The sequence below is a fragment of the Myiozetetes cayanensis genome, unplaced genomic scaffold (genome assembly GCF_022539395.1).
Source record: "Myiozetetes cayanensis isolate MyiCay16 unplaced genomic scaffold, myiCay2020 scf4, whole genome shotgun sequence".
Taxonomy (NCBI): Eukaryota; Metazoa; Chordata; class Aves; order Passeriformes; family Tyrannidae; genus Myiozetetes; species Myiozetetes cayanensis.
The window spans coordinates 13,380,283-13,405,403 of NW_026087631.1; the positions used below are offsets into that span (position 1 = coordinate 13,380,283).

Here is a 25,121-nt window from a genome sequence, read left to right on the forward strand (position 1 = left end):
TCCCTGCCCCCATCGCTCCCTTCCTTCAGTTCAGTTCAGTGTGGAGTTGATCAAGGAAGGAGCCTCTTCCCACTTCAAAACCATAGCAAAAACTGCATGAGTGTTATTTTCCATCAGTAAGAAACAATGGGCCATTGAGAAGGAAATGTAGAGCTTATTCACGCTTGACAACAAAGGGAATCTTCTAGAAGAGCTGAGCTCTAACAAAGTTTTTATTCGGAGTTCCACTCAGAGAAAGCTGTCCTGAAATGATCTGGTTATCTCCTGTAGTCCCTGGACTGCTTCGCTGCAACAATCACAGGAACCAGTCTGGAGAGGGGCTCAGCTGATTGTAGAAATGGATGCTGCCAAAAGGGGAAAAAAAAAGAGAGGAAGCATTACTTTCCAAACTCACTTTCGCACAGGCTCAAGCAGGACTCCTCTGGTTGCCAGAAGGATGCAGAAATAGGACAGAGGGGACCATCTGCAACTCTGTCTTCATGTCCAGGACCTTGCTATCCCAGGCAAAGCTGGCCCATAATCAACAAATTCATTCCTCAAGGTGTCTTCTGAGAAGAAGGTGTTTTTGGGCAGAGTGGTGAAACACTGGCACAGGTTGCCCAGGGAGCTGGGAGGTGCCCCAGGCCTGGAAACATTTGAGGTCTGGCCAGAAGGAGCTGCAAGCAACCTGATCTCCTTGAAGGTGTCCCCACCCAGGGCAGAGCACTTGGACTCGATGACCTTCACAGGTGCCTTGCAACCCCCAGCAGTGTAGGATCCTGCTTAGTTTTCATTGGAAAAGCACCAGGCATGGAGATTACCAGGAGGGGGGCCCATCTGCTGCCTTGGAGCTTAGCCCCGAAGCAATCTCTGACATGGGACAGCTGTTCCACCTGCAGCCGCTCCCCTCTTTACCTGCAGAAGCTCCTGGGCAGACGCTCGCCTCTCCTCGTCCCTCTGCAGGCAGCAGTTCAGGAAGTCATGCAGGAGAGAGGAGTGTAGCCAGGGGTTCTGCAGCTTTGGTGTCCTTTCTCTGGCTATGAGGTCTTGAGCCTGAAGAGAAAGGAAACATGAGCCTCTGCCTCTTTCTTCCATAGCCGTACCTGAGCACCCAGACCCTGCTGTTTAAGCTCCAGCCTCCAGTGGAATGAAAAGCCACAAAATCAGCCTTCTGCTGTCCCTCTGCAGCTGGTCCCAGCCCCTGGACACAGTGGGGAGCTGCAGTGCCTGTCCTCCCTGTGTTTCGAACTGTGCTCCCCGAGGGACGTCACTGCTCCTGCAGCAGAAGGGAACACGGCACCCGTGCCAACTGCAGATGGTGGATTCCAGCCACAGTCACCCGACTGCCAAGCAGCAGGGCCAGGACAAGCGGAGCTCTTTGGGTTACCAGTTTCTTCAGGACCATGAATGATCAGGGAGTCATCTTTAGCCAGGTACCAGCCCTTTGCAATATTTCTACAACCGTGCAAAGGGTTGTTCAGCTCTGGGAAGCTGAACTTTGGTTTCCTGTGATGCAGCTGGCAAAGAGAAACAAGTGCAGCCCAAAGGAAATCCGTGTTTGCAGGAGCTGCAAAGGGGCAACAAGCTCATCGATTTCTTTCACGTCCCAAGAAACAGCCAAGGATTTGGCATACAATTAGGGCTGCAGTCTGTGAAAGCAAGATCCTAAACTGACCCAGACCACCCAGACACGTGACAGGACAATGTACAGATGATTTAGAAGCCTGAAACTGTCTCGTTGAGAGAGAGAGCTGAGAAAGATCAAAACCTGCACCAGACATTTCAAGCACCACTGAAGGCTAAGAAGAAAGGTTTCTGAAGTGAAAGTTTCTCTTTTGAGGTTGTGCCATTGATGGCAACAGAGCTCCAGCAGATGCTGGTGTGCTCCAGGGAGATTTTTAGAAGTGGACCTTGGTGGAAGTAGTTCAAGCTGCTGGGAATGGCATTTTGAGGCATTTGAGGCAGAAGATGGGAGGGCTTAGAAAGACACTTGTGCCTGAGGGCATTTGCACCTTACCATGGAAGGGCTTTGCTTAAAGTAAGGAGGCTCTCCTTCCAGCATCTCGACTGCCACGATGCCAAGAGACCAGATGTCCACCTTGGGGCCGTAGGGTTGGCTTCTCACAACTTCAGGGGCCATCCAGTAAACAGTCCCGACCATGGAGCTCCGTTTCCTGTGCTCAGGGGTGAGCTGAGCACAGAGGCCAAAATCAGCTGAGGAGAAAGACAAACACTGTTCAAACACGCTTCCCTTAGGAAACCAAGGAAAAGAATGGCCCACTCTAAGTCTGAGAAGGAGGTGCTGGATCTATCTGCAAAAGTAGCCGTGCTCTGTTTCCTAAAGGCTTCAACCAAGGAAATAGGGCATTGTCCACAGAACAAAAGTCCCATGCTTCAAGCAGTGCCTTTCACTTATTCCTCTGAAGGCTTCCGTTGTAACTCCCTGCCTCTGGAAGGGACACACACCCCCCAAAGCCACTCAGCAGCGCTGTTGGGGAAGTGGCAGTCACTCCACAGCAGCCCCACACTGCATGCCCGGAACTCTGAGCCCAACCAAGAACACCCACCCAACTTCACCGCTCCGTCCAGGCCCAGAAGAATGTTGTCACTTTTAATGTCTCTGTGGATGACCCAGTTGGAATGAAGGAAAGCCAGTCCCTGCAGGCACTGCAAGAGAGAAAAAAAAACAGAGGGTAAAACTGTGCCATCTGATTTCATCCCACAAGAAAGGAAACTGCTCTAAGAGATTCCTCCCTTTTGAGGGGAATAGTGAGCGAAGCCAGCGCATGGTGCTGTCAAGCGGAAGAGCTTGCTGCTCCAACACTAGCAGAGCAGTGTCTTTCTAAGTGAAGGCGTATCAGCTTTGAAAGAGAAACGTCCCTTGTTGCTCCAGTGCCCTGCAAAGCCATCCAGAATGACTGCTGCTGCACTGCTTGTGCTCTCTCCCTCCAGAGGACAAAGGAGGCTTTGCCAACAAATGGCATGAAGTGGGTCGCTTTGGGGAGGGAGGCTGCGTGATGGAGATTTTCTTGCTAGCCTGGACAGCAGCCTTGGAAGTAGCCCATTAGTCAGTCTTGAGAAGCAAACACCGTCTTGGGGGCTGTGCTGTGCTTTGAAGCTGAGGAGTGGCAAAAATGAGTCTGGATTTTTCTTTTGCCATTCCTCCCAACTTCTGCCACCAGCACCTTTGCTTTTACAGGCAAGCAATGCAATACAGACAGGCTCCAGGCCAATGCTGAGAGAGGCCAAGTGGGGAACAGTAAATAAATTTAAAGAAAGACAGAGCGAGACAGTAAAACCACGGTAGATAAGAGGATCATAAGAGCAGAGTATAGGAAGTGCCGGGACACTGACAGGCAGCTCGCTCAAGCGAACACAGGAACAAAGCTCTGAAGATGAAATCCCTCCTGTTCACACTGCCTCCTTACCAGGACCATCCATTCCAAGCCATCAGAAGCACCATAAGTGGGATCCCTTACCTCCCGACAGACAGCTGCTATCTGTCCTACGGCCATCCAGGTCTCGCTAATAACATCCATCAAAGAGCCTCCGTCCATGTGCTCCATCACCAGCCAGAGCTCCTGACGGACAAGGTAGCTGGAAGAGGAAAACCACAGCGTGGAGAGGAATGAGACACTCGAAAAACATCCAAGCCCACTACAACATGAAGGGAGAGAACATACAGGCTGTTGATTTAGGAAGAGATCCAGGTTTTTGAGAACAGTGTTTAAGCTATGGATGCCAGGAAGCACTAATGCAGACCAAATGCAATCTCCTCCCATACGTGGTATACAAGCAGATTAATAATATAAATTAAAAGATCCATTTTCTGCTGGGGAGTAAAGAGCTTTCTAACCTTTACCTTGCAATTATGTAATTGAACATTAACATGATAGTACCAGAACTGCTTACCTGTCTAAATAGGTAACGATATTGGGGTGGTTCTTATCCCTCAGGACCAGGATCTCTTTCAGGAGTTCCTCTTTGCTCTGTTGGTGGAGCTTGACTTGCTTGATGGCCACCTAAAATGATGATGACAACCATGACCTTGAGAAGTCTCTTGCACGAGACCACCACGAGCAGGGAGTGCACGGTTTTGGAATGTCACAGGCAAGCTGTGCCCAATGGCCTCGTGGTTCGACGTCAGAGCACTTCATAACTGACATTCCAAGAGCCCCTCTCTCCGCTCCCTCGGGTGCCAGTTACAGGGCCCAGGGCCATGGGTGTGTTGCCTTGTGCACTTGGCAGAAATGGTCTCAAAACTAGCAACCACAAAGCTCTAACAACACTCAGCACCCACATTCTTCCCAAAGGGCCCTAGTGTGTCACCACTATTATCATTTACAGATGATTGGCAAGCACAAAGCAATTTTGCTCTTGTGGAAATATGTCCAAACAGCTGGGAATGCCTTCACATTTCTAGGGGGTCTGATGCCTATTTCACAAACTGCTGCTATTCTCAGTTGCCCAGGAAAGCAATCATATTACTGATGAAATGGTTGAGATTTGCAATGGGATAGGCCCTAGGTGATAAGCGGGGCTTAGGGCTTTTAGACGCCTTGTAGACCTCTCTCTAGGCACAGTTCCCAAGCACAGCACTGCCAGTGGATAAGGAACTACCACAAAGATTCTGATGTATTTGCTGACAGCCAGAAATGAGAATTCAGGAATGTGGGGCTGGAACCCCAAAGAGCAGAGGGACTCTCTAAGACACTGCCGTATCCGCTTATTACAAAGAGCATCTCTGTGATGGGCTGTAAAGGACACTGGACCAAACCAGGATGGCACTGCTCAGGAGAGATCTTTGCTCTTGGGAAAAGTCTTCTCATTGGTCAGTGTGTGTGCCAAGTAGCTTCACTAGGACTGAAAGCCAAAACTGCGTTGCAAACGTGATCTCTCCTTCATTAGCTTTTGCATTAGATTTTCAAGATGAAAGCCCTGGTGAAAAAGAAGCTAAATCTTCTCTGTCTGAACCTGGGATGGAGAGAAATTGGGCCTGAACGACGGCAGTCGCCATCAGCCAGTCAATGCCCCTTTATCAGATAAGACCACGCTAGCGTGTCCTTCTCTGCAAGATAACGCTGCTCTCCTTGTATTCTTTCAGGTAGTGAAGAACAACAAAGTCTGCCCCAAATGCATTTTGCAGGCTGCCTCTAGCCTGGGCTTAAGGGGAACATCCTTTGCAGCAAAGTCTGGCGCGCCAGGGCTCCAGCCACAGCTCACACCGCAGAGGAGAGCACTCAAGAGCTGCAAAATCTGGGGGGTTGTTGGCACTGACCTCTCCTCCTGTGACAGCATCGAATGCTCTATACACGGTTCCGAAGCCCCTGGAAACAGAAGAGCAGCAAAGAAACTCTGATCAGCACTGAGAGACAGGAGACTCTGAGCCCGTGTCTGAGCACTCTGGGAGCCTGCTCGACTTCACACTTGAGTGTGGCACCAGCAAAATCCCTGGCCCCTGGCTTTGTCGAAGCAAGTGTGGTTGCACTCACCCTTGGCCAATATTTTCCCATCCCGTGTATTTCTTCAGTGGATCTCCAATGCTCACAATGCTCCCTGAAAGACACAAAATGCAACATGCTGTCTTGAAAGCAGAGATACCAGCTGCAGGCAGATCCAAAAGGCAGCCTCTCTGGCTGGGGCTCTGAGCCCTTTGTGCTCAGCTGGATCACAACTCCAACACCCCCACCAAAAAGCCCAAGAAAGAGCATTGAAAACCCTGTGAAGAAGCCACAGCCAGGCTGAGCCCCGCTAAGAGCTGTTGCCACATTCAAGGCAGAAGCTCACTGTCTTTGAGAACAGACACACGGAGGAGTAGATCAATCCACTTTTCGTCCCTTGATGGTAGACACAGAGGAAACTGGGCTAAAAGCTGTTTCCCTAAGGTCTGATCTGTGCAGGGCTTGTAGCTGTCCTGTGGTCAGCTCTCATTCCAGGAGTATTGACTGGCTGGGAATTGGCCATGATAAAGTGCCCTGAACCTGTGGAATATCCAGTGGATGGGCTGGAGGCTTGGTGGTGAGAATTGCCTGCAGGGCACTTGTACCTGATCATGCCACATAGATGTGTCTCCTTGATACATCTTTAGAAGCATAAAACTAAGAACTGAAAGAGGGATTGTTATCAAAGTATCATTTTTTTTCTCTTGGGGCCGACTGAAAACGCCTTTTCCTTCCTCTTCTCTTCATGTTTTCACCCGATATTTTTCCAAGGGAGTTCTCTCTGGCAAAAATGTAGAGTTCTCACAAAAATTAACTGTAGAAGTAATGCTAGTAGTCAGAAGAGTCAGAAGAGGCAAAAATGACACCAATGAGAAATCAACACCAGAAGCAAGTGATTTCAGTGAAGTAATTTGGCTCTAATGATGGGTGAGAAGTCAGAAGTCTAAAGAGAATTTAGGACGCCAAACATTCTGCTCCAGTTGGCCACGAGCAGACAGGAGTTCCCTGGGCCATTTGCTAGGTCAGAGCCTTTGGCTCATCTGGGAACAATCCCTGCTTTTGCCTTTAGTGTAGGAGGAAGCTCAGGCAAACCCAAGGCAGTGGCAGCTGCCCTCAGAGGCAGGAGGAACACCCCGAGTGCTCTCCCAAGTGCTGCCTCCAAGCACAGCAGCACGATCTGTAGGGAGGCAGGAATGCCTGTGTGACACTAAAGGGAGGAGGACCATGTGGCACAGCTCAAGCTGAGACATGCACACAAGACACTGCTGTAGCAGACAAGAAATACACCAGACGTACTCAGCAGCTTCAGGGCCTCCTCCTCTCTCAGCTCTCGCAGCTGCTCTGCGACCAGGCGTGAGCTGGACGAACTGCTGGTGCTCGAGTTCTCAGGCTGGGGAGTGGGGGCTGCGTTCCAGGGGGCTGCTGCAGCAGCAGGTTCGCTGGCAGGTTCGCCTCTGCAGATCTGGGACAAGCAATTGGTTTGTGTCAGAAAGGTGGCTGGCAGAGATGCCCCAGAGATCCCATTTGCAATGCAAGCCTTCACCAAGATGCTGCCTCCAGGGCTCTTCAAGGGATTAATTAAACATTTTCACAGAGTTTCCGAGAAATGACTGCAACAACGATCGCTCCCCTTCATCCCCACTCCTCCCTTCCCGCTCCAAGGACTGCAGACACACTTGCAGCTCCCTGTTGGGATGTTCCATCTCCTGCCATTGTCTCCTCTATTCGTCCACAAGTGTTCAGCCTCCAGCACCTTCTGCCTTGACAGTTCCTGTGCCTCACTCAGATCTTGCTCAGCTTTGAGACCCATCACCTGCTGGGACTTGCCTGCAGTGGTCCTTCCCTCTTCAGTCCCAAAATCTTCCTTGCAGGCCCTTGTTACTGCCCTCCCCCCTGTCACTGGGCACTTAGGCTTACCTGCCCATTGTGTCGCTCCTCTCTCACCTCCTGCCTGCGCTGCCCTTGCTGCTGCTGGGTTTGGAGCAGCTCGACCTGGGTCTGGCACAGCTTCTCCAAGAGAGCGGTCTTCTCACGTGCCTTTTCTTGCAGGACCTGCACAGAGGTGGAGGAGATGGCTTTCAACTTGCCACACAACATAGGTGAGAGGTTGCAAGCTGAGGTGTCCAGGGTGGCAGCTGAGAGTCAGCGGACCAGTAAGTGCCCTTCAGAGCAGCTGCGACCACAGCAGGATGGCAGTCAGAGGGATTCCCCCCACCAGCCTGCTGCTCTGCAGTGGAAAGCCAAGAAGGGCAGAGACCACCTTTTGCATGACTGCAGTGCCTACTGCTGTTTCACTCACCTGGTTTTGTAGAGCCTCCCAGTGCTGAAGCAGGAGACGGATTTCCTCTTGGAATCTTTCTAGCTCTTCCTGTCGCCTCCTCTCCACTGCCCTCATCTTCCTCTGCGCTTCCTGCAGCTCTGCTTCCAGCTTTTCCTTGATGTGCTAGAAGCACAAATGGAGAGAAAGTTCCTGGGACCTGCCGTCATGCTGGCATTTTCCCTCTGGCAATCTCAACAGCCCATTCATTCAGCCCCTTGGTTCTGCTCCTCCACCCAGCTCTGCTTGCAGCCTAAGCCTTCCTTCCTGGTGCTCATCTCTGAAGGCCCTCAAGATTTTCAGCGTGACCCTCGAGCTTCACCCTAAAGGGCAGCAACCTGGTCACAAGGTTCGCATGTAAGGGCCTTGAATTCTGAAGATCCCATATCAAAGTACTTGGCAAGGAAAGATTGCTGTTCAGAAGCACAGAAGAAGAAACCCAAACCAGAGGGAACTTCAGGGGTCAGTGAACATCTGCCTGGTTTCCCTACTACGCAATTCAGAGCCAAGTTGGCTTCCTTGGGACTTGGCACAGGAATGTGCAAGGGCTCACAAACCAAAGTGTCTAAGAGTGCTCTGCCAGCTTTAGCTGTCCAAACACTAACATTCAAATCACAGTGTACTTTTCTTTTTTCTCCAGACTCTTCCATTGCCCATGGAAGGTGAAAAGCATCTGCAGAGCACACGACATGCAATCAGTGCTCCTGTAATGCTTTACCACCTTCACAACTGCACACCGTCAGTCCTCTCCCTCCCATCAGGAGTCTCCTCCCTGCCTTTACCTGGCCTCTGCCAGCTGCTCTGAAAGGCCTTGTAGGTCCCGCTCCATGGCTGCCACTCGCGCCTCTAGGGCAGCCCTCTCCTGCACCAGCAACTCCTTCTCTCTGGTCACCTGGGCTTTGGGCTCTCCAACGGCCCAGGGCAGTGCCATGGGGATGGGAACCCAGAGTGCTTGGAGCTTAAAGCCTTAAATAACAGTCCCTGCAGCTCCAAACCCTTCTCCCCACATGCTGCCTCCAGCAATTCCCAAGGCTCTCATGGTCTTGGAGGCCTCCCTTGGGATTTGGCCTCCCTGCGGCCTGATCCCGGCTCTGGGCCCAGGAGTGCCTTTGGCTGCAGCAGGAAGGGCAGCAGGAGGTTTCCTGCCTGCTTTGGGGCAGCTGCAGGGGCCGCTCATGTCACCCCCCCTCTGTGCTGGGGACAGCTTTGCTCTTGGGGACACCGCTCTGCCCCAGCCCAGCAGCACCAGCAGTGCCCAGGGCCGGCACCTTCCCAAGGGGGACCCCTCTGTGCACAGGGACCCCCAGCCCGGGGGGGCCGTGCCAGCACCCCCAGACAATGTAGTTACAGAAGGACGACACAACAACAACAGAGTAAACATTTAAACAGAATGTATTTATATAATAAGAATCTTTATGAAAAAAAAAATCTCCTTTAAAAAATAATCTTTTTATAAAAGGAAGTTTATTAATAAAAAAACATAACTTCTTAAAAAAAAAAATCTTCTCTTCAATAAAACTTTCTAAAAAAAATGAACAATCTTCTTATTAAAAGCATTCTTTTGATAAAACTAATAAAGAAACATATTTACAGAAAAAGAACAACAATATCTAAAACATATATCCAACATGGTTGACTCCATGGCCGGTGTGTCCGTCAGTCCTGGAAGAAAAGCAAGGGCAGGGTCAGTGCAGTCGGGCCCTGCTGGGTGTTCCCTGTGCCCCCAGCCTGGCACACGCTGGGCACAGCGGGACTCTGGCGCCAGGCCTGAGCCCGGCTGGGGATGGGAGCTGGGCCCCAGGCGCTGGGATGTGGCTTGTGTGGCCCAAAGCAGGCGCAGGGCAGGCCAGGGGTGGGGGTTGTGCCGCCAGAATCCCGGGCATGGGGCACCGTGTCCCTGAGCGGGGCCACCCAGCCCAGCCCCAGCCTGGCGGCAGTGACCCCCTGTCCCTGGGGCAGGGCATGGCCAGGACGGGCCTGTCCTGCTGCTGGGGGTCTTCATCCCAACACCATGTCCTCCTCCTCATCTTCCTGCTCAAGATCCATCTCCTCCTCTGTGTCCTCCTCCAGATCTATCTCCATCTCTTCGTGCACATCCTCCTCCAGATCCATCTCCATCCTTTCCTCACTATCCAATCCCATATCGATTTCCATCTCCTCTCCCGTGTCTCTCTCAGCTGCATCAGGGGCACAATCTCAGAATGGGGTCCCTGTCCCACACCATCCCCACAGAGCTCCAGCCCCCCGGGCGGTCGAGGGGTGCCCACCTGCATGGAACGGCCCCGTACCTTCCTCAGGACAAGAGGGAGCATCCTGCTGGGATGGGGGACAAGATCCACACAGCAGCTGCTGCTCAGGACTGCTGGGGATTGAAGGGAGCAGGGCAGGACAGTGTGCTGGGAGCAGGAGGAAGGGTGGTCTCTGAGCAGGGGGAAGGGCTGTCTCAGAGCACAGCCAGGGTTGGTCAGTGCAGAGGCTGCACTGGGAGCTGCACAAAGGTGTGATGGCAGCAGGGGAATGGCTGCACTGTGCTGGGTGCTGGTGCTGGCCATTCCACATGGAACAGGGGCACAGCTCTGGCAGCTGGGATGGCACAGGAGTTGTGGGGATGGGGACCAGAGAATGATGGAATCCTTGAATGGGTTGACTTGGAAGGGACCCTAAAAATCATCTCCTTCCACCCTGAGCAACCTCCCACCACCCCAGGTTACTGAGGGCTCCGTCCAACCGGCCCTTTAACATTCCCAGGGACGGAGCCTCTCAGGCACTGCCTGTGCCAGTCCCCTCCAGCCTGCCTGGAAGAAAACATCTCCCTCAGATCGACCCTAAATCACCCTCCTTCAGTTCAAGCCGTGCCCCCTTGTCCTCTCCCCACAGGCCCTGCTGAACACTCTGTCCCAGCTTTCCTCTGGGCCCCTTCAGCTCCTGCCCGGCCGCACTGAGGCCTCCCCGGGGCCTTCTCTTCTCCCGCCTCAGCAACCCCAACTCTGGCAGCCTTTCCTCAGGGCACAGGGGCTCCAGCCCTCGCAGCACCTCGCAGGCCTCCTCTGCACTCTCTCAGCAGCTCCATGTGCTGCCTGTGCTGAGCACTCAGTGCTGGAGGCCGCGATGAGCCCTGCAGGGGCTGCAGCTTCCTGGGGAACAGTGGGGAATGGGGGGTTACCCCTGCAGAGGAAGCAAACACACTTTTGTGCTTAGAGAAAGGCAGGAAGATGCTGCTGGTTCTTTGTGGAGTGTGCAGGGACGTGTCAGGAGCAGGTCCTGTGTGTCCCTGTCCCAGCACACAGCCCAGAGCAGCTCCATGGGGCGCCTGGGCCGGGCCGCGGGTCCATCCCCAGCTCAGCTCACAGATCCCTGTGTTCCAACAAGCACAGGCTCCAAAGCAAACCCTGCCCATGGGGACACGGCGTCCATGCCATACTGGCTCCCTCCAGCTGAGCCTGGGCCTGCAGCAGCCTGGCTTGCTCACCCAGCAAAGATTTCCCCAAAGGATTGGTGGAGCCTGAGCACAGCAGACCTTGCAAAAGCCAGAGGGCCCGTCCTGATGCCTCTGGGACTCTGAAGCCCTGCTGAAAGGAGAGGCATAGGGCATACAAATCTTAAGGGTTTAATTGTAAGGAGAGAAACTTCTTTATAGGAAAGATGAGTTTCAAAACAGCACTGCTCTGCTCTCAAAATTAAATGTACATAGATATACACACACACACACACATATTGATAGAGTAATGACCATTTTGCTGTGTGATTATAAAACCAGACAAGATAATAGCGATTCCCAAACAATTCTGCCCAACCAGGACAGGGAGATCTGACAATTCCTGCCACCTGCTGTCCCAGGGGAGCCCACCTGGGCACCATGGCAGGAGTGGGACAGGCATTGCTGGCCCTGCCTGTGCCACCCGCCTCTTCTTGCCCCACCACTTGGCAGCAGATGCTGAGACAAGAGAAACTCTCAGGGTGACACCACTGTAGGTTTTTCCTCTTGCAAAGCAGCTTGCCAGGCTCTGGGGGGCTGTGCAGGGCTGGGCCATCCTGGTTGCTCCATGGAAAGGCTGGGTGTCCCATCTGCCCAAAGACCTGTCTGGCCACACAGTCATCTCCCCTCATCCCAGACCTTCCAGCTGGGAGGAACGAGGCAACAGCCATGGGTGAAAGACCTTGGCTTCACAGCAGAGGTTTTGTGGTGTTCTCAGGATTTTTTTTAAAAATCCAATCCACATCCCCCTGGGGGTGTTCAGATCTCAGAACAAACCCTGATGCTTTACTATAACCTGGCAATAACAATGCCATGTAGCTCCTGTACATCCCTGTGCCCCATCCGAGGTCTGCAGCCCTCTGCCAGGATCCCTTCTTGTGGGCAATCTGCTTTTCCAAGTCTTCAAGTCTGGCCTCACCTGAGCAAGTGAAGGTGCTGAGGAAACAGCGTGAGCCGGACGGGGTGGGGGGCAAAGAGCTTTTGACCCTTGAAGAAGCCTAAAATTCTGCCCAGCCCTGTTAACTGTCCCTCCCTTCCCCGGGTGGGCTCTGTCCCCAGTGCCCTGCACCCAAGCCAGCCCAGGCTTCCCCAGAAAGGCTCTTTTTCTCAGTCAGGCTCTGCAGGATGGCCACAGTGTTCATCTGGAACTGCCCCAGCGCCTGCACTCGCACGGGCTGCGGATCTCTGTGTGCCCTTTGCCTTCCTCTGGGATGGGGGGGTTTGGCTGCAGTCAGAACCACAGCCCCACAGGGCCCCCACGGCTCTGCCTTGTTCTGTACAACTGCCTTGTCCCTACAGCCCCCCACCAGCACTGGATCTGAGCCTCAGGGCTCTCCCCACTGTTTTACCCTTTTTTTCAGCCACTCTCTTTTTGCCAGGCTACATCCAGAGAATCCACAAACCTCCTAAGAGGCTCTCCTCATAAAGGCCATGTCCTCATAAACCCCATCCACCTCACAACGGGGCAGGCCTCAGAAGTTCTCTGTGCTCATAGAACCCATCCACCTCACAATGGTGCAGCCTCATAAAGGCACTGTCCTCATAAAGCCCATACACCTCATAAAAGAGCTCTCATCATAAAAGATCTCTCTGCATAAAGCCCATGCACATCATAAAGGTGCTGTCCTCAGAAAGCCCATACCCCTCATAAGAGGCTCTCCTCATAAAGGCCATGTCCTCATAAACCCCATAAACGTTGTTGCCTAAAAGGCTGATGAGGGAAAAAGAGTCCAGGCCCAACTAGGTAGGTATAATAGAAGGGTTAACTTTGTTCATAAAATCTTATGTGTATGAGGGAATAAGGAACTTTTGTTATAACTCAACAAGATAAGTTTCATGGACATCCTGCTAATCAAGCAAGCATCAGTAAAAATAATTGCAGACATCTTGCTAAACAAACAAGTATCAGTATCAGTAAAATTTACAATTGATAAGAACTGCACCTTTTCATCTCTGACAAATACCAGATGACCACTTAACAACGAGCCACGAACTCAAGCCTCAACGCAGCCGTATTCAAAACTCGGGACTTGGAAATGTATAAAAAGGAACATTTACTACATTTTGTGTGTGCCTTGGCAGGGCACTTGCCCTCCAGGCCACCCAGCGCTGTTTTGCTTTATTATTGCTTGGTTAATAAATTTATCAATGTTTAATTGGAATTGAGTTGTCTAAATTCTTATACTAATTTATAACAGTAGGGGTCAGAGAAGCAGCAGAGGTTTCCATGAGCCTCCAGGCTCCAGGAATACAAACTCACACCCATCCCTTCCAACGCAGGGGTTACAGTTTTTATAATGATTTCCACCCAATGCCCGTCCCGTCCCCGCCCCGGTTCTGCCCCGCTCTGCCCCAGGAACGCCCGTGGGGAATTGAGTCTGGGGGAGTTTGGAGCTTTGAGCCGCTGCAACTACAACTCCCGGCGTGCCCCGCGCGGAAAAGGGGGCGGGGCGGGGTCTCTGCCGGCGGTGCGCGCGCACAGCCCCGCGGTGGCTGCCGGGAAAGCGATGGCGGCGGCAGCGGGATCTGCTCGGCACTGTGAGCGGACTGTTCGACTTTGTGAGCCCTGGCGGGGGCTGCGGCGGGGCTGGGGATGCGCTCGGGGGCTGCGGGGAGCGCGGCTGTGGGCGGGAAGGCTGGAGGGCTCGGCAGAGTGGAGAGGAGGGGCTCGGGGGTTCCCGAGGAGGTTTTGAGGTCCGTGAGGGGCTCTCGGAAGGGATTTGGTGTCCTGAGGGCGCTCAGAGGGGAGGGTGAAGGTGCCTGAAGGGGTTTCGGGGGTCCCTGAAAGGGCTGGGGCCTTGGAACCCTCGGGGGGGGGCTGTTTAAACGCCAGGGCTGCACTGCGCAGGCGCCGGTGGAGTTTTCACGAGGAACTTCATGTCCCATGACGCTTCGCGCGGTGCCGCCATTGCCGCTCGTGCCACAGCGCCCCCTGCCGGCTGGGCGGACCGACCGCAGGGAAAGCGGGTCCTGAAGCCCCCCCCGAACCCCAGAGACCCCCAAAACTCAGCACACAGAGACCCCACAGGGAGGGGGACTCAGGGGGTCCCTAAAGCCTATCAGAGGGGTTCAGGGGGTCCCTGAGTCCTCAGGGGAGGGGTCCTGGCAGTGCCACCCAAAGTCTTGGAGGGACATTAACGACATGCGGGTAAGGGGATCCCAGTGCCCCCAGTATAGCCCAGTGACCTCCCAGTGGCTCTCAGTATGGCCCAGTAACGCCCCCAGTGACCACTCAGTGTTTCCCAGTGACCTCCCACTGCCACCCAGTATGGCCCAATGACCCCCAGTGAGCACCCAGTAAGCCCCAGTATGGCCCAGTAACCTCCCAGTGTCTCCCTTTTTGCCCTGGTAATCACCCAGTAATCACCCAGTCCCTCCCAGCACCCTCCCAGCATCCCTCAATAACGCCCCAGTCCCTCCCAGTGCCCCTGGTTCCCCCCAAGTGTGTCCCAGTATCCCCCAGTAATCACCCAGTGCCCCCCAAGTGTCCCCAATGTGTCTCCAGATGCCCTTGACCTTTCTGTGAGCGTGGGGGGACGAGGCTGTTTTGGAGGTGAGAGGGTCCAGGAGGGCCTTCTGGGGGGAGAGGGAGGGTTGGGGACTTCAGGGATGGGGTTTGGGGACAGTGGGGAGGGGTTTGGGGACAGTGGAATAAAGGGTTTCAAGGGGGGAACTGGGACCATGGGGAGGCCCTGGGGACACTGGAGACACCAGGGGGTCTTGGGGTGCCAAATGGGAAATTGAGGACAGCAGGAGGTTCTTGGGGACACCATGGGGGTCTCAGGACTCACCTCCTTGTGGTGCTGCCCCTCCTGTCTCCCCCAGGCCCAATAAGGCCCCCAAATGTCCCCTAACCCCCATTTTTCCTTTAATTACCTCCCCCCTCAGTTCCCTTTGACCCCCCAATGCTCCCAAGACCTGTTTTAACTCCCCCAAATGCACCCAGAGGCCCCCAAAGCGCCCCAAATCCCAATCAAACCCCTGCCATAGAGGGATCACCTGGCACCCTGGGACAGGAACACACTGGGCTGTACTGGGGGCACTGGGCTGTTCTGGGAGGGCACTGAGGGGGCACTGGGCTGTACTGGGAGAGCCCTCATCCCCAAAGCCCCTCCCCTGGGCATCCGTGCCACGGTCTGGGAACCACGGCGGGGTTGGATCAAGGGGTGCACTTGATGATCTGGGAGGTCTTTTCCAAGATTCTGGGTGATTCTGGGATTCTCTGGGTGCCATTGCCAGGGCAGCACATGCTGGAGGCTCTGTCCACAGGGGATAGATGTGTCTGTGCAGACAGAGAGACAAGGGCACTCTGCAAAGATGTGGGGTTAGGAAAGCAGGAGAAGTTGTGGGGTGGTTGTGGAAGGAGAAAGAAGCCCCCAGGCCAGTGCAAGCAGGCCCCCCTGGGCTTGCACATCATCTGCCCTCCCTGCAGGTTCCTGTGCTGGAGAGCAGGCCCTGAGGTGTCCCTGAGCAATGGCCCAGAGGTGAGCCCAGAGGTGGCCCTGAGAAGAAGTGGAAGGCAGAGGTGGTGCTGAGGCAGGAGAGCCCCGTGCTGGGGAAGAGGCTGAGCTGGGAGTGCCCAGCAGCGAGAAGGTGCTGTGTCCATGCCCTGTGTGCCAGGTGAGCTGGGGCTTTGCTGCAGAGCTGCGGGCGCTGATTGGAGCGGCTGCAGCTGCTGAGCTGGTGGCCCCCAGGAACACAAAGTGTGCCCGGCCACGGAGCCTGCAGGGAGGAGCAGGGACAGGGTCAGGGCCACCGTCAGCCCGGGGCTGGCTGGGCAGACACAGCAGTTTTGGGGTCCCCTGGGAGCTGCCGAGGGTGGAGGGCGGAGCGGGCGATGGCGGAGCTGGGGGACCCCCGGCAGGCTGGAGGGGGGAGCACAGAGAGGGAGGAGCCCCGGGACCCCCGGGAGCCTGAAAGGGGGGGAGCGGAGAAGGGGAAGCCTGGAGAGTGGGGACCCCTGGGACAACAAGGTGGAGAACATGGAGAGGGGGAATGTCTGGGAAGGCGGCACCCCAAAGGTGAGAGTCAGAGGAGAAGGGACCCTTGGGACCGTCAACACTCCCAACATCACTAAGTGGGACCCCCAACATCCCAGACAGGGGAGACCCTCTGGGCCCCAGAGAGGAGAGAACAGAGGGGGAACTCCTGTGAGAGTTTTTCTGGGCTGAATCTTCATTTTGGCTGAACCTTACAGTTTTTACAGTTTGATGGGAGGTTTCCACCTCGCTATTTCTGAGGCGGTTTTTTGCGTGAATGTAGGCAGATTGGGTTTTTCTGTGCTGAATTGTGATGTTTTGGAGGCTTTTATGGTCCCAGGATGCCCGGTGAGTTCTAGAGATGGACTTGGGCAGGAGGAACCCCCAAGCCAATGCACTCAGCCCTTCTTTCCCCCCAGCAGGATTTGTCCTTCCCAAAGCTTGGGCGGATGGAGGAGGAGGCTGCAAAGAAGAGGAAAAAGCCGCGGGCCCCCCAGGCAGGTGAGGAGGAAGTCAGTGCCCCTTTGGCCGTGTCTTGTGGTGCACGTTGGGGCCAAATTTGGGGGGGATGTTCTTGGTCTTCCCTCTGGGCCAGAGGCAAATCCCCTGCCTGTCCTTCTTCCTTCCTGCCCCAGGCCCCGAGCTGAGGACGGAGAGCACGGAGGACAAATCCCCCCGGCAGAGCCTGGTGGGAGAGGCCGTTTTGAAGGGCTCCCCGGCGCAGGAAGGCAGCGGGGAGGAAAAGGCCCGGAGATACCCCCGGAGGAGGGGCTGCAAAGCCAGCCCAGGGAGCTCTGAGGAGGAAAGACCCGTCCTGTGCCGGGAAGGCAACCGGAGCTTGAGCCGGAGCTCGGAGCTGGTGGTCCCTGAGCAGCCTCCCAGCAGGGAGAAGCCCTTCAGGTGCTTGGAATGTGGGAAGAGCTTCAGGGAGAGCTCCAAGCTCATCACTCACCAGCACATCCACACTGGGGAACGGCCATACATGTGTAGGGAATGTGGGAAGAGCTTCAGGAACAGCTCCAACCTGATCAAACACCAGCTCATCCACACTGGGGAACGGCCATACACGTGTGGGGAATGTAGGAAGAGCTTCAGGAACAGCTCCACCCTGATCCAACACCAGCTCATCCACACTGGGGAACGGCCATACACGTGTAGGGAATGTGGGAAGAGCTTCAGGTACAGCTCCCACCTGATCCGACACCGAGCTCATCCACACTGGGGAACGGCCCTACAAGTGTGAGGAATGTGGGAAGAGCTTCAGTGACAGCTCCAGCCTCCGCACCCACCAGCTCATCCACACTGGGGAGCGGCCCTACAAGTGCTTGGAATGTGGGAAGAGGTTTCAGCGCAGCTCAACTCTCCTCGTGCATGAGCGGACACACACAGATGAGAGGCCCTTCCGCTGCACCGACTGTGGGAAGGGCTTCAACCTGAAATCCACCCTTGTCAAGCACCGGCGCATCCACACCGGGGAGAGACCCTACAAGTGTGAGGAGTGTGGGAAGAGCTTCAGCGACAGCTCTGTCTTTAGCAGACACCAACGGACCCACCGGTAAGGGAAGCCCCTCGAGTGCCCCGACTGCGGGAAGAACTTTGGCCGCTACTCCGGCTCCATCACCCATCGGAGAACCCGCCTTGGGAACAGCCTTTTTGGGGACCCACATTCCCGGTGACCCTCCTTGGGATCAGCCTTTTGGGGACCCACATTCCCTGGTGACCCGTCCTTGGGAACAGCCTTTTGGGGACCCACATTCCCTGGTGACCGTCCTTGGGAACAGCCTTTTGGGGACCCACATTCCCTGGTGACCCTCCTTGGAACAGCCTTTTGGGGACCGACATTCTTGGTGACCCCTGTTTGGGAACAGCCTTTTGGGGACCCACATTCCCTGGTGACCCTCCTTGGAACAGCCTTTTGGGGACCCACATTCCCGGTGACCCTCCTTGGGAACAGCCTTTTGGGGACCCACATTCCCTGGTGACCCTCCTTGGGATCAGCCTTTTTGGGGACCCACATTCCGTGGTGACCCTCCTTGGGATCAGCCTTTTGGGGACCCACATTCCCAGTGACCCCTGTTTGGGGTTTATTGTCGTGCCGCGAATGGTTCTGTTTGAGATGGTTTTGGTTTTTTTCTTCCTTCCGATCGTTCGTAAATCGCTCGTTTTAGATAAATGTTCTGGTTTTGGCCGTGATTCATTAATTAATTGCCTGATGGCAGAGGATGGGATTGGGATGGATGCAGGTGGAGGTGGGTGGGATGGGTATTGGGTGGATGGGATGAGGATGGATGCAGGTGGAGGTGGGTGGGATGGGAATTGAGTGGATGGGGGCCGATGGGATTGGGATGGAGGTGGATGGGACGAGGATGGAGGTGGATGGAGGTGGGTGGGATGGGGATTGAACAGATAGAGGTGGATGGGATGGGGATGAAGGTGGATGGGATGGGGATTGGGCGGATGGGATGAGGATGGATGCAGGTGGAGGCGGATGGGATGGGGATTGTGGACGAGATGGGATAGGAGGATGGAGGTGGATGGGATGGGGATGGAGGTGGATGGGATGGGGATGGAGGTGGAGGCGGGAAGATGGAGGCGGGTGGATGGGGGCACACGCAGGTGGAGGTGGGAGGGACGGGGATGGAGGCAGATGGGACATGAATGGAGGTGGATGGGATGGGGATGGATGCGGGTGGAGGTGGAAGAAGGCGGGTGGGGGCGGGTGGATGGGGATGGGGGCGGGTGGATGGGATTCGGGTCGGATCGGGATCAGGGCGGCTGAAGGAAGATGGAGGTGAACACGAGGGGATGGGGATTGGGCGGATCGGAGGGGGCGGGGCGGATGGGGAGGATGGGAGGGGGTTGGGCGGATGGGGGAGGATGGGAGGGGGATTGGGCGGATGGGGGAGGATGGGACGGGGATTGGGCAGATGGGGGAGGGTGGGACGGGGATTGGGCAGATGGGGGAGGATGGGACTGGGATTGGATGGATCGGGGGTGAGGGAAATGGACGAACACGGAGCCGTTCGGGGGTGGATCAAGTGCCGGCAGATCCTCCCATCCTTTCCAGCAGAGCTGAGGGAAGGGCTGACCGCATGGTCGGGACTGGAGGGGGGATTTACAGATTTGGGGGTCCCTGGGGGGGGTGTGGAGGTTTGGGGGTTCCATCCCATCCCAACCCAACTCATCCCATCCCATCCCATCCCAACCCAACTCATCCTATCCCATCCCATCCCATCAATCCCATCCCATCCCATCCCATCAATCCCATCCCATCCCATCCCATCCATCCCATCCCATCCCATCCCACCATTCCAGGTCCACATTGCAATTTATTTTTTTTTTTTTTGTGAAATTAATTTTAATTAATGAACCCAATAAATAGTAATAAAACATTGAAATAATATTAATATTAAATATTAATTTACAATATCAATAAATAATAATAAAATAATAAACTCACACAATGAAATCCTTCTCTGGAGGGCGGATTTTTCATCACCCCTCCCTTTCCTCCACGCCCATTTTTGCATCAAATTCATCCAGTTCTGACAATTTTATTAAAATTTTATTGAAATTTTTAAAGTTTTATTTAATTTTTATTATTCAAATTTTATTTAAATTTTTTAAAATTTTATTTACATTTTATTTACATTTTATTTACCTTCTATTTAAATTTTTTTAATTATATTTAAGTTTTATTTAATTTTTATTATTTAAATTCATTTAACTTTTTTTAAATTTTTTAATTATATTTTATTTATTTTTTTTACATTTTATTTAAATAAATGCTGCTCTCTGGAACTGGTCCAAGGCCTAGGCCCCGTCTCGTGGATCTGTTTTCTGTCCTGTCTCACTTTCTATCAGTCTCTTCACAGGTGCAAGAACCCTGTTTTTAGCAAAATTCTTGCCTGTAAAGGATCTTCACAAGAAATGGTAACTCTGCACTTTCCCTCGAGACCTTCCAAGCTCTCTAAACTCCACAAGTTCTGTGGTAGCGCTGTCCTTTTCAAGAGCTTGTCTAAAATACAGCAATTCTACGGCTGACAATTTCTAATACAGTTCTTCATTTCATGGCTACCCCCAAGGTGGTCCCAGTTGCTCCCAGCACCCCCAGGATGGTTCCTTTCCCTCTCAGGGACTCTCAGTCTGAGTCCAGTACGGCCCCAGGCACTGCCAGTCACTGCCTGGACAATGCCATTTGCCCCTGCATGGTCCCAGTTCCTCCCAGTATGATCCCACTATGAGTCCAGTCACCCCCAGTATGATCCCAGGAACTTCCAGACACTTCCAGTACGAATCCAGTTTGATCCCACTCATCCCCAGTATGGCTGCAGTCCCTCCCACACACTGTCAGTGTTACTGCAGTCACTGCAAGGATGATCCCTGTCAGTCCCACTGTGATCCCAGTATGAGCCCAGCAGCTCCCACTATGATCCCAGTTGCCCCCAGTGTGGTTCCAATTGCTCCCATTAACCACTTCTCTGGTTCCAGTAACTCCCAGGATGATCCCAGTCACTTCCAGTACAATACCACTCTATCCTAGGAGGATCTAAGTTGCCCCATGAATGAGCCCAGTTGCTCCCAGTCACCCCACTCTAGTTCCAGTCCCTCCCAGTACGATCCCTGTCACTGCCAGTCTCTCCCAGTATATCCCAGTTGACCTCAGCATGCTCCCAGTCACACCAGTTATGCTCCCTGTCATTCCCAGTGCAGTCCCAGTTGGGATGATCCCAACTGGATGATCCCAGTTGCCCCCAGCGTGGTGGTTCCAGGATAGATCAGGAATGGGGACCCCCGTGTGCCCCCCCGTGTCACTCCGTTCTGGGGGGGGCTTTGGGGGGACACCTGCACCCCAACACGGCACCCAGCGCTCCCCAAAAGGTGCTGGGACCCCCATAAACCGCCCCCGAGCCCCACAAGGACCCCCCAAGCCGCTCTGAGCCCACCCAGACCCCCCAAACCCCTCATGTGGGGAGACCTTTCTGGGCACTGGTGGTGCCGGAGCCCCCCCGGCTGCGGGGGCAGCTCCTCCGTGTGCGGGCAGAGCCGCAGCCCCAGCGCTCCCCACCTCGAGCCCACCGGGCTCCCCCCTCGCCCCCAGCGCCCCCCGGGACGGCAATTTGGGCAGGGGGGAGGGGAATGGGAGGGCTCAAAGGGGGTCGCTGGGGCTGGGCCGGGGGGGAAGAGCTGCAGGGGGCGGATCCCGGAGGCGGAACACGGAAAAAAGAGGCGGGACAGCCAAGGCAGGAGCCGAGCGGGAGAACAAAGAAGAGGAGGAAGCAGCACGTGGGGGTCGCTCGGTAATGGCAGGGGGCAAGACTGGTTTTGGGGTCCCCCGTGAGAGCCGGGGGGAACCCCGGTAGCCGCGGAGTGGGGAGAGCGGAGGGGGCGATCCCTGAGCTGGGGGACCCCCGCAATCCGGGAGTGGGGGGGGGAGCACAGAGGGAGCGCCGGGCCCCTTAAACGGGGGTCGCGGAGAGGGGGAACCCCTTGGAGTCTGGAGAGGAGGGGGAGCAGCAGTGGGGTGGGGGAGGAGCAGGTACCTCAAAAGGCCGGAGAGAGCGGGGACCCCTGGGACCAACCAGCACCCCGAAGGAGAAAGTCAGGGGAGAAGGAGCACTGAGATCCCCAAAATCCCCGGCATCCCTAAAGATGGCCCTATAGAGGGGAACCCTCAGGACCCACCGGACCCCCATCAGCCCGGAGAACGGGGAGCCCAGAGCACCCAAGGGGGGAGCCCATAGAGGGGACCCCTGGATTCCTGGGACTCCCTTCTACCGGGAGAGGACGAGCACCAAGGTAGGGGGAGCCCCCAATAAATGCAGGACCCTCAGCAGCCCAGAGAGGGGGAACTCCTGGGAGTTTTGGGCTGAATCTTGGTGGTTTGGAGGTTTTTATGGGCTCGGGAGAGCCAGGGGTGGGGGGTAGGAACAGCGGAGTGGGGAGACCAGAGCGATACTGGAGCTGGGGGACCCCCGGCAGGCTGGAGGGGGAGCACGGAGAAGGGGGAGGCTCAGGATCCCCAGGACCCTCAAACGGGGAGGGGGGCAGAGAAGGGGGAGCCTGGACAGAGGACACACTTGGGATCCCTGGGACAACAAAGTGGAGTACCCAGAGTGGGTGATTGCCTGGGAACCCGGCACCCTGAGGCAGAGAGCCAGGGGAGAAGGGACCCCTAGGACCCCCAAAACCCCCCAGCATCCCTAGGCAAGACCCCCAGCAACCCAGAGAGGGGAGATCCCCAGACTCCTAGAGTGAAGAGAGCAGAGAAGGAGAACTTCTGAGAAGATTTTTCTGAGCTGAATCTTCATATTCTGAAGTATTTTCTGGCTGAATCGTGATCTTTTAGAGATTTTGGAGGAGTGTTTGAGTTGTTTTTTTTTTCCTCAGATCTCAGTGTTTTGTGTTTTTCCAGGCTAAATCTTGGTGTTTTGAAGGTTTTTATGGTTCCAGGATGGCCAGTGAGTCCTAGGGCTGGACTTAGGCAGGAGGAACCCCCAAGCCATCGTGCTCAGCCCTTGTTTCCCCTCAGCAGGATTTGTCCTTCCCAAACCTTGGGTGGATGGCAGAGGAGGCTACAAGGAAGAGGAAAAGCCGTGGGCCCCCCAGGCAGGTGAGGAGGAAGTCAGTGCCCCTTTGGCCCTGTCTTGTGGTGCCTGTGGGGGCCAAATTTGGGGGGGATGTCCTTGGCCTTCCCTCTGGGCCGGAGGCAAATCCCCTGCCTGTCCTTCTTCCTTCCTGCCCCAGGCCCCGAGCTGAGGACGGAGAGCACGGAGGACAAATCCCCCCGGCAGAGCCTGGTGGGAGAGGCCGTTTTGAAGGGCTCCCCGGCGCAGGAAGGCAGCGGGGAGGAAAAGGCCCGGAGATGCCCCCGGAGGAGGGGCTGCAAAGCCAGCCCAGGGAGCTCTGAGGAGGAAAGACCCGTCCTGTGCCGGGAAGGCGGCCGGAGCTTGAGCCGGAGCTCGGAGCTGGTGGTCCCTGAGCAGCCTCCCAGCAGGGAGAAGCCCTTCAGGTGCTTGGAATGTGGGAAGAGCTTCAGGGAGAACTCCAAGCTCATCACTCACCAGCACATCCACACTGGGGCACGGCCCTACACGTGCAGGGAATGTGGAAAGAGCTTCAGGCAGAGTTCCTCCCTGATCCGACACCAGCACATCCACACTGGGGAACGGCCATACGAGTGTGGGGAATGTGGGAAGAGCTTCAGGGAGAGCTCCAACCTCCTCAGCCACCTGCACATCCACACTGGGGCACGGCCCTACACGTGTAGGGAATGTGGAAAGAGCTTCACTCAGAACTCCACCCTGATCCAACACAAGCACATCCACACTGGGGAACGGCCCTACACGTGTGGGGAATGTGGGAAGAGCTTCAGGGACAGCTCTGCCCTGATCAAACACCAGCGCATCCACACTGGAGAACGGCCCTACAAGTGCTTGGAATGTGGGAAGAGCTTCAGGTACAGCTCCCACCTGATCCGACACCAGCTCATCCACACCGGTGAACGACCCTACAAGTGCTTGGAATGTGGGAAGAGGTTTCAGCGCAGCTCAACTCTCCTCAGGCATGAGCGGACACACACAGATGAGAGGCCCTTCCGCTGCACCGACTGCGGGAAGGGCTTCAACCGGAACTCCACCCTCATCACCCACCGGCGCATCCACACCGGGGAGAGGCCCTACAAGTGTGAGGAGTGTGGGAAGAGCTTCAGCGACAGCTCTGTCTTTAGCAGACACCAACGGACCCACCGGTAAGGGAAGCCCCTCGAGTGCCCCGACTGCGGGAAGAACTTTGGCCGCTGCTCCGGCTCCGTCACCCATCGGAGAACCCGCCTTGGGAACAGCCTTTTGGGGACCCACATTCCCTGGTGACCCTGTTTGGGAACAGCCTTTTGGGGACCCACATTCCCTCGTGACCCACCTTGGGATCAGCCTTTTTGGGGACCCACATTCCCGGTGACCCTCCTTGGGAACAGCCTTTTGGGGACCGACATTCTTGGTGACCCTCCTTGGGATCAGCCTTTTGGGGACCCACATTCCCGGTGACCCTCCTTGGGAACAGCCTTTTGGGGACCCACATTCCCGGTGACCCCTGTTTGGGGTTTATTGCCGTGCCGCGAATGGTTCTGTTTGAGATGGTTTTGGTTTTTTTCTTCCTTCCGATCGTTCGTAAATCGCTCATTTTAGATAAATGTTCTGGTTTTGGCCGTGATTCATTAATTAATTGCCTGATGGCAGAGGATGGGATTGGGATGGATGCAGGTGGAGGTGGGTGGGATGGGTATTGGGTGGATGGGATGAGGATGGATGCAGGTGGAGGTGGGTGGGATGGGAATTGAGTGGATGGGGGCCGATGGGATTGGGATGGAGGTGGATGGGACGAGGATGGAGGTGGATGGAGGTGGGTGGGATGGGGATTGAACAGATAGAGGTGGATGGGATGGGGATGAAGGTGGTGGGATGGGGATTGGGCGGATGGGATGAGGATGGAGGTGGGATGGGATGGGGATTGAGAGGATGGGATGGGCGTGGAGGAGGATGGAAGTGGATGGGATGGGGACTGGGCAGATGGGACAGGGATGGAGGTGGATGGAGGTGGATGGGATGGGGATTGGGTGGATGGGATGAGGATGGATACAGATGGAGGCAGATGGGATGAGGATGGATGCAGGTGGAGGTGGATGGGATGGGGATTGGGTGGATGGGATGAGGATGGATGCAGGTGGAGGCGGATGGGATGGGTATTGGGTGGATGGGATGAGGATGGATGCAGGTGGAGGTGGATGGGATGAGGATGGAGGTGGATGGGATGGGGATGGAGGTGGATGGGATGGGGATGGATGCAGGTGGAGGTGGATGGGATGGGGATGGAGGTGGAGGGCGGGAAGATGGAGGCGGGTGGATGGGGGCACACGCGGGTGGAGGTGGGAG

At 55.2% G+C, this 25,121-nt stretch overlaps 1 protein-coding gene and 1 pseudogene across 1 annotated transcript; one reads left to right on the forward strand and one right to left on the reverse strand.

The window, feature by feature from the left end:
• Positions 1 to 257: 257 nt before the first annotated feature.
• On the reverse strand, positions 258 to 9,879 carry LOC126647063 (serine/threonine-protein kinase PAK 3-like). The gene is made up of 12 exons (XM_050328921.1): positions 9,748 to 9,879; positions 7,720 to 7,863; positions 7,338 to 7,472; positions 6,717 to 6,882; positions 5,472 to 5,535; positions 5,258 to 5,306; positions 3,892 to 4,001; positions 3,459 to 3,576; positions 2,547 to 2,646; positions 1,997 to 2,193; positions 895 to 1,032; positions 258 to 344 (listed from the first exon to the last, which is right to left on the reverse strand). Exons 1-12 carry the CDS (start codon positions 9,877 to 9,879, stop codon positions 258 to 260), a joined length of 1,440 nt encoding a protein of 479 aa, XP_050184878.1.
• Positions 9,880 to 15,204: 5,325 nt separating this feature from the next.
• LOC126647064 (zinc finger protein 420-like) lies at positions 15,205 to 24,062 on the forward strand (annotated as a pseudogene).
• Positions 24,063 to 25,121: the final 1,059 nt, after the last annotated feature.

Coding starts and splice junctions, on each gene's coding strand:
- LOC126647063 (XM_050328921.1), bottom strand. CDS start 9,879: ATGGGATTGGATAGTGAGGAAAGGATGGAGATGGATCTGGAGGAGGAT. Junction 7,864..9,747: donor AAGATGAGGAGGAGGACATG/GTGTTGGGATGA, acceptor TTGTGCTTCTAG/CACATCAAGGAAAAGCTGGA. Junction 1,033..1,996: donor TTAAGCAAAGCCCTTCCATG/GTAAGGTGCAAA, acceptor CTTTCTCTTCAG/GCTCAAGACCTCATAGCCAG.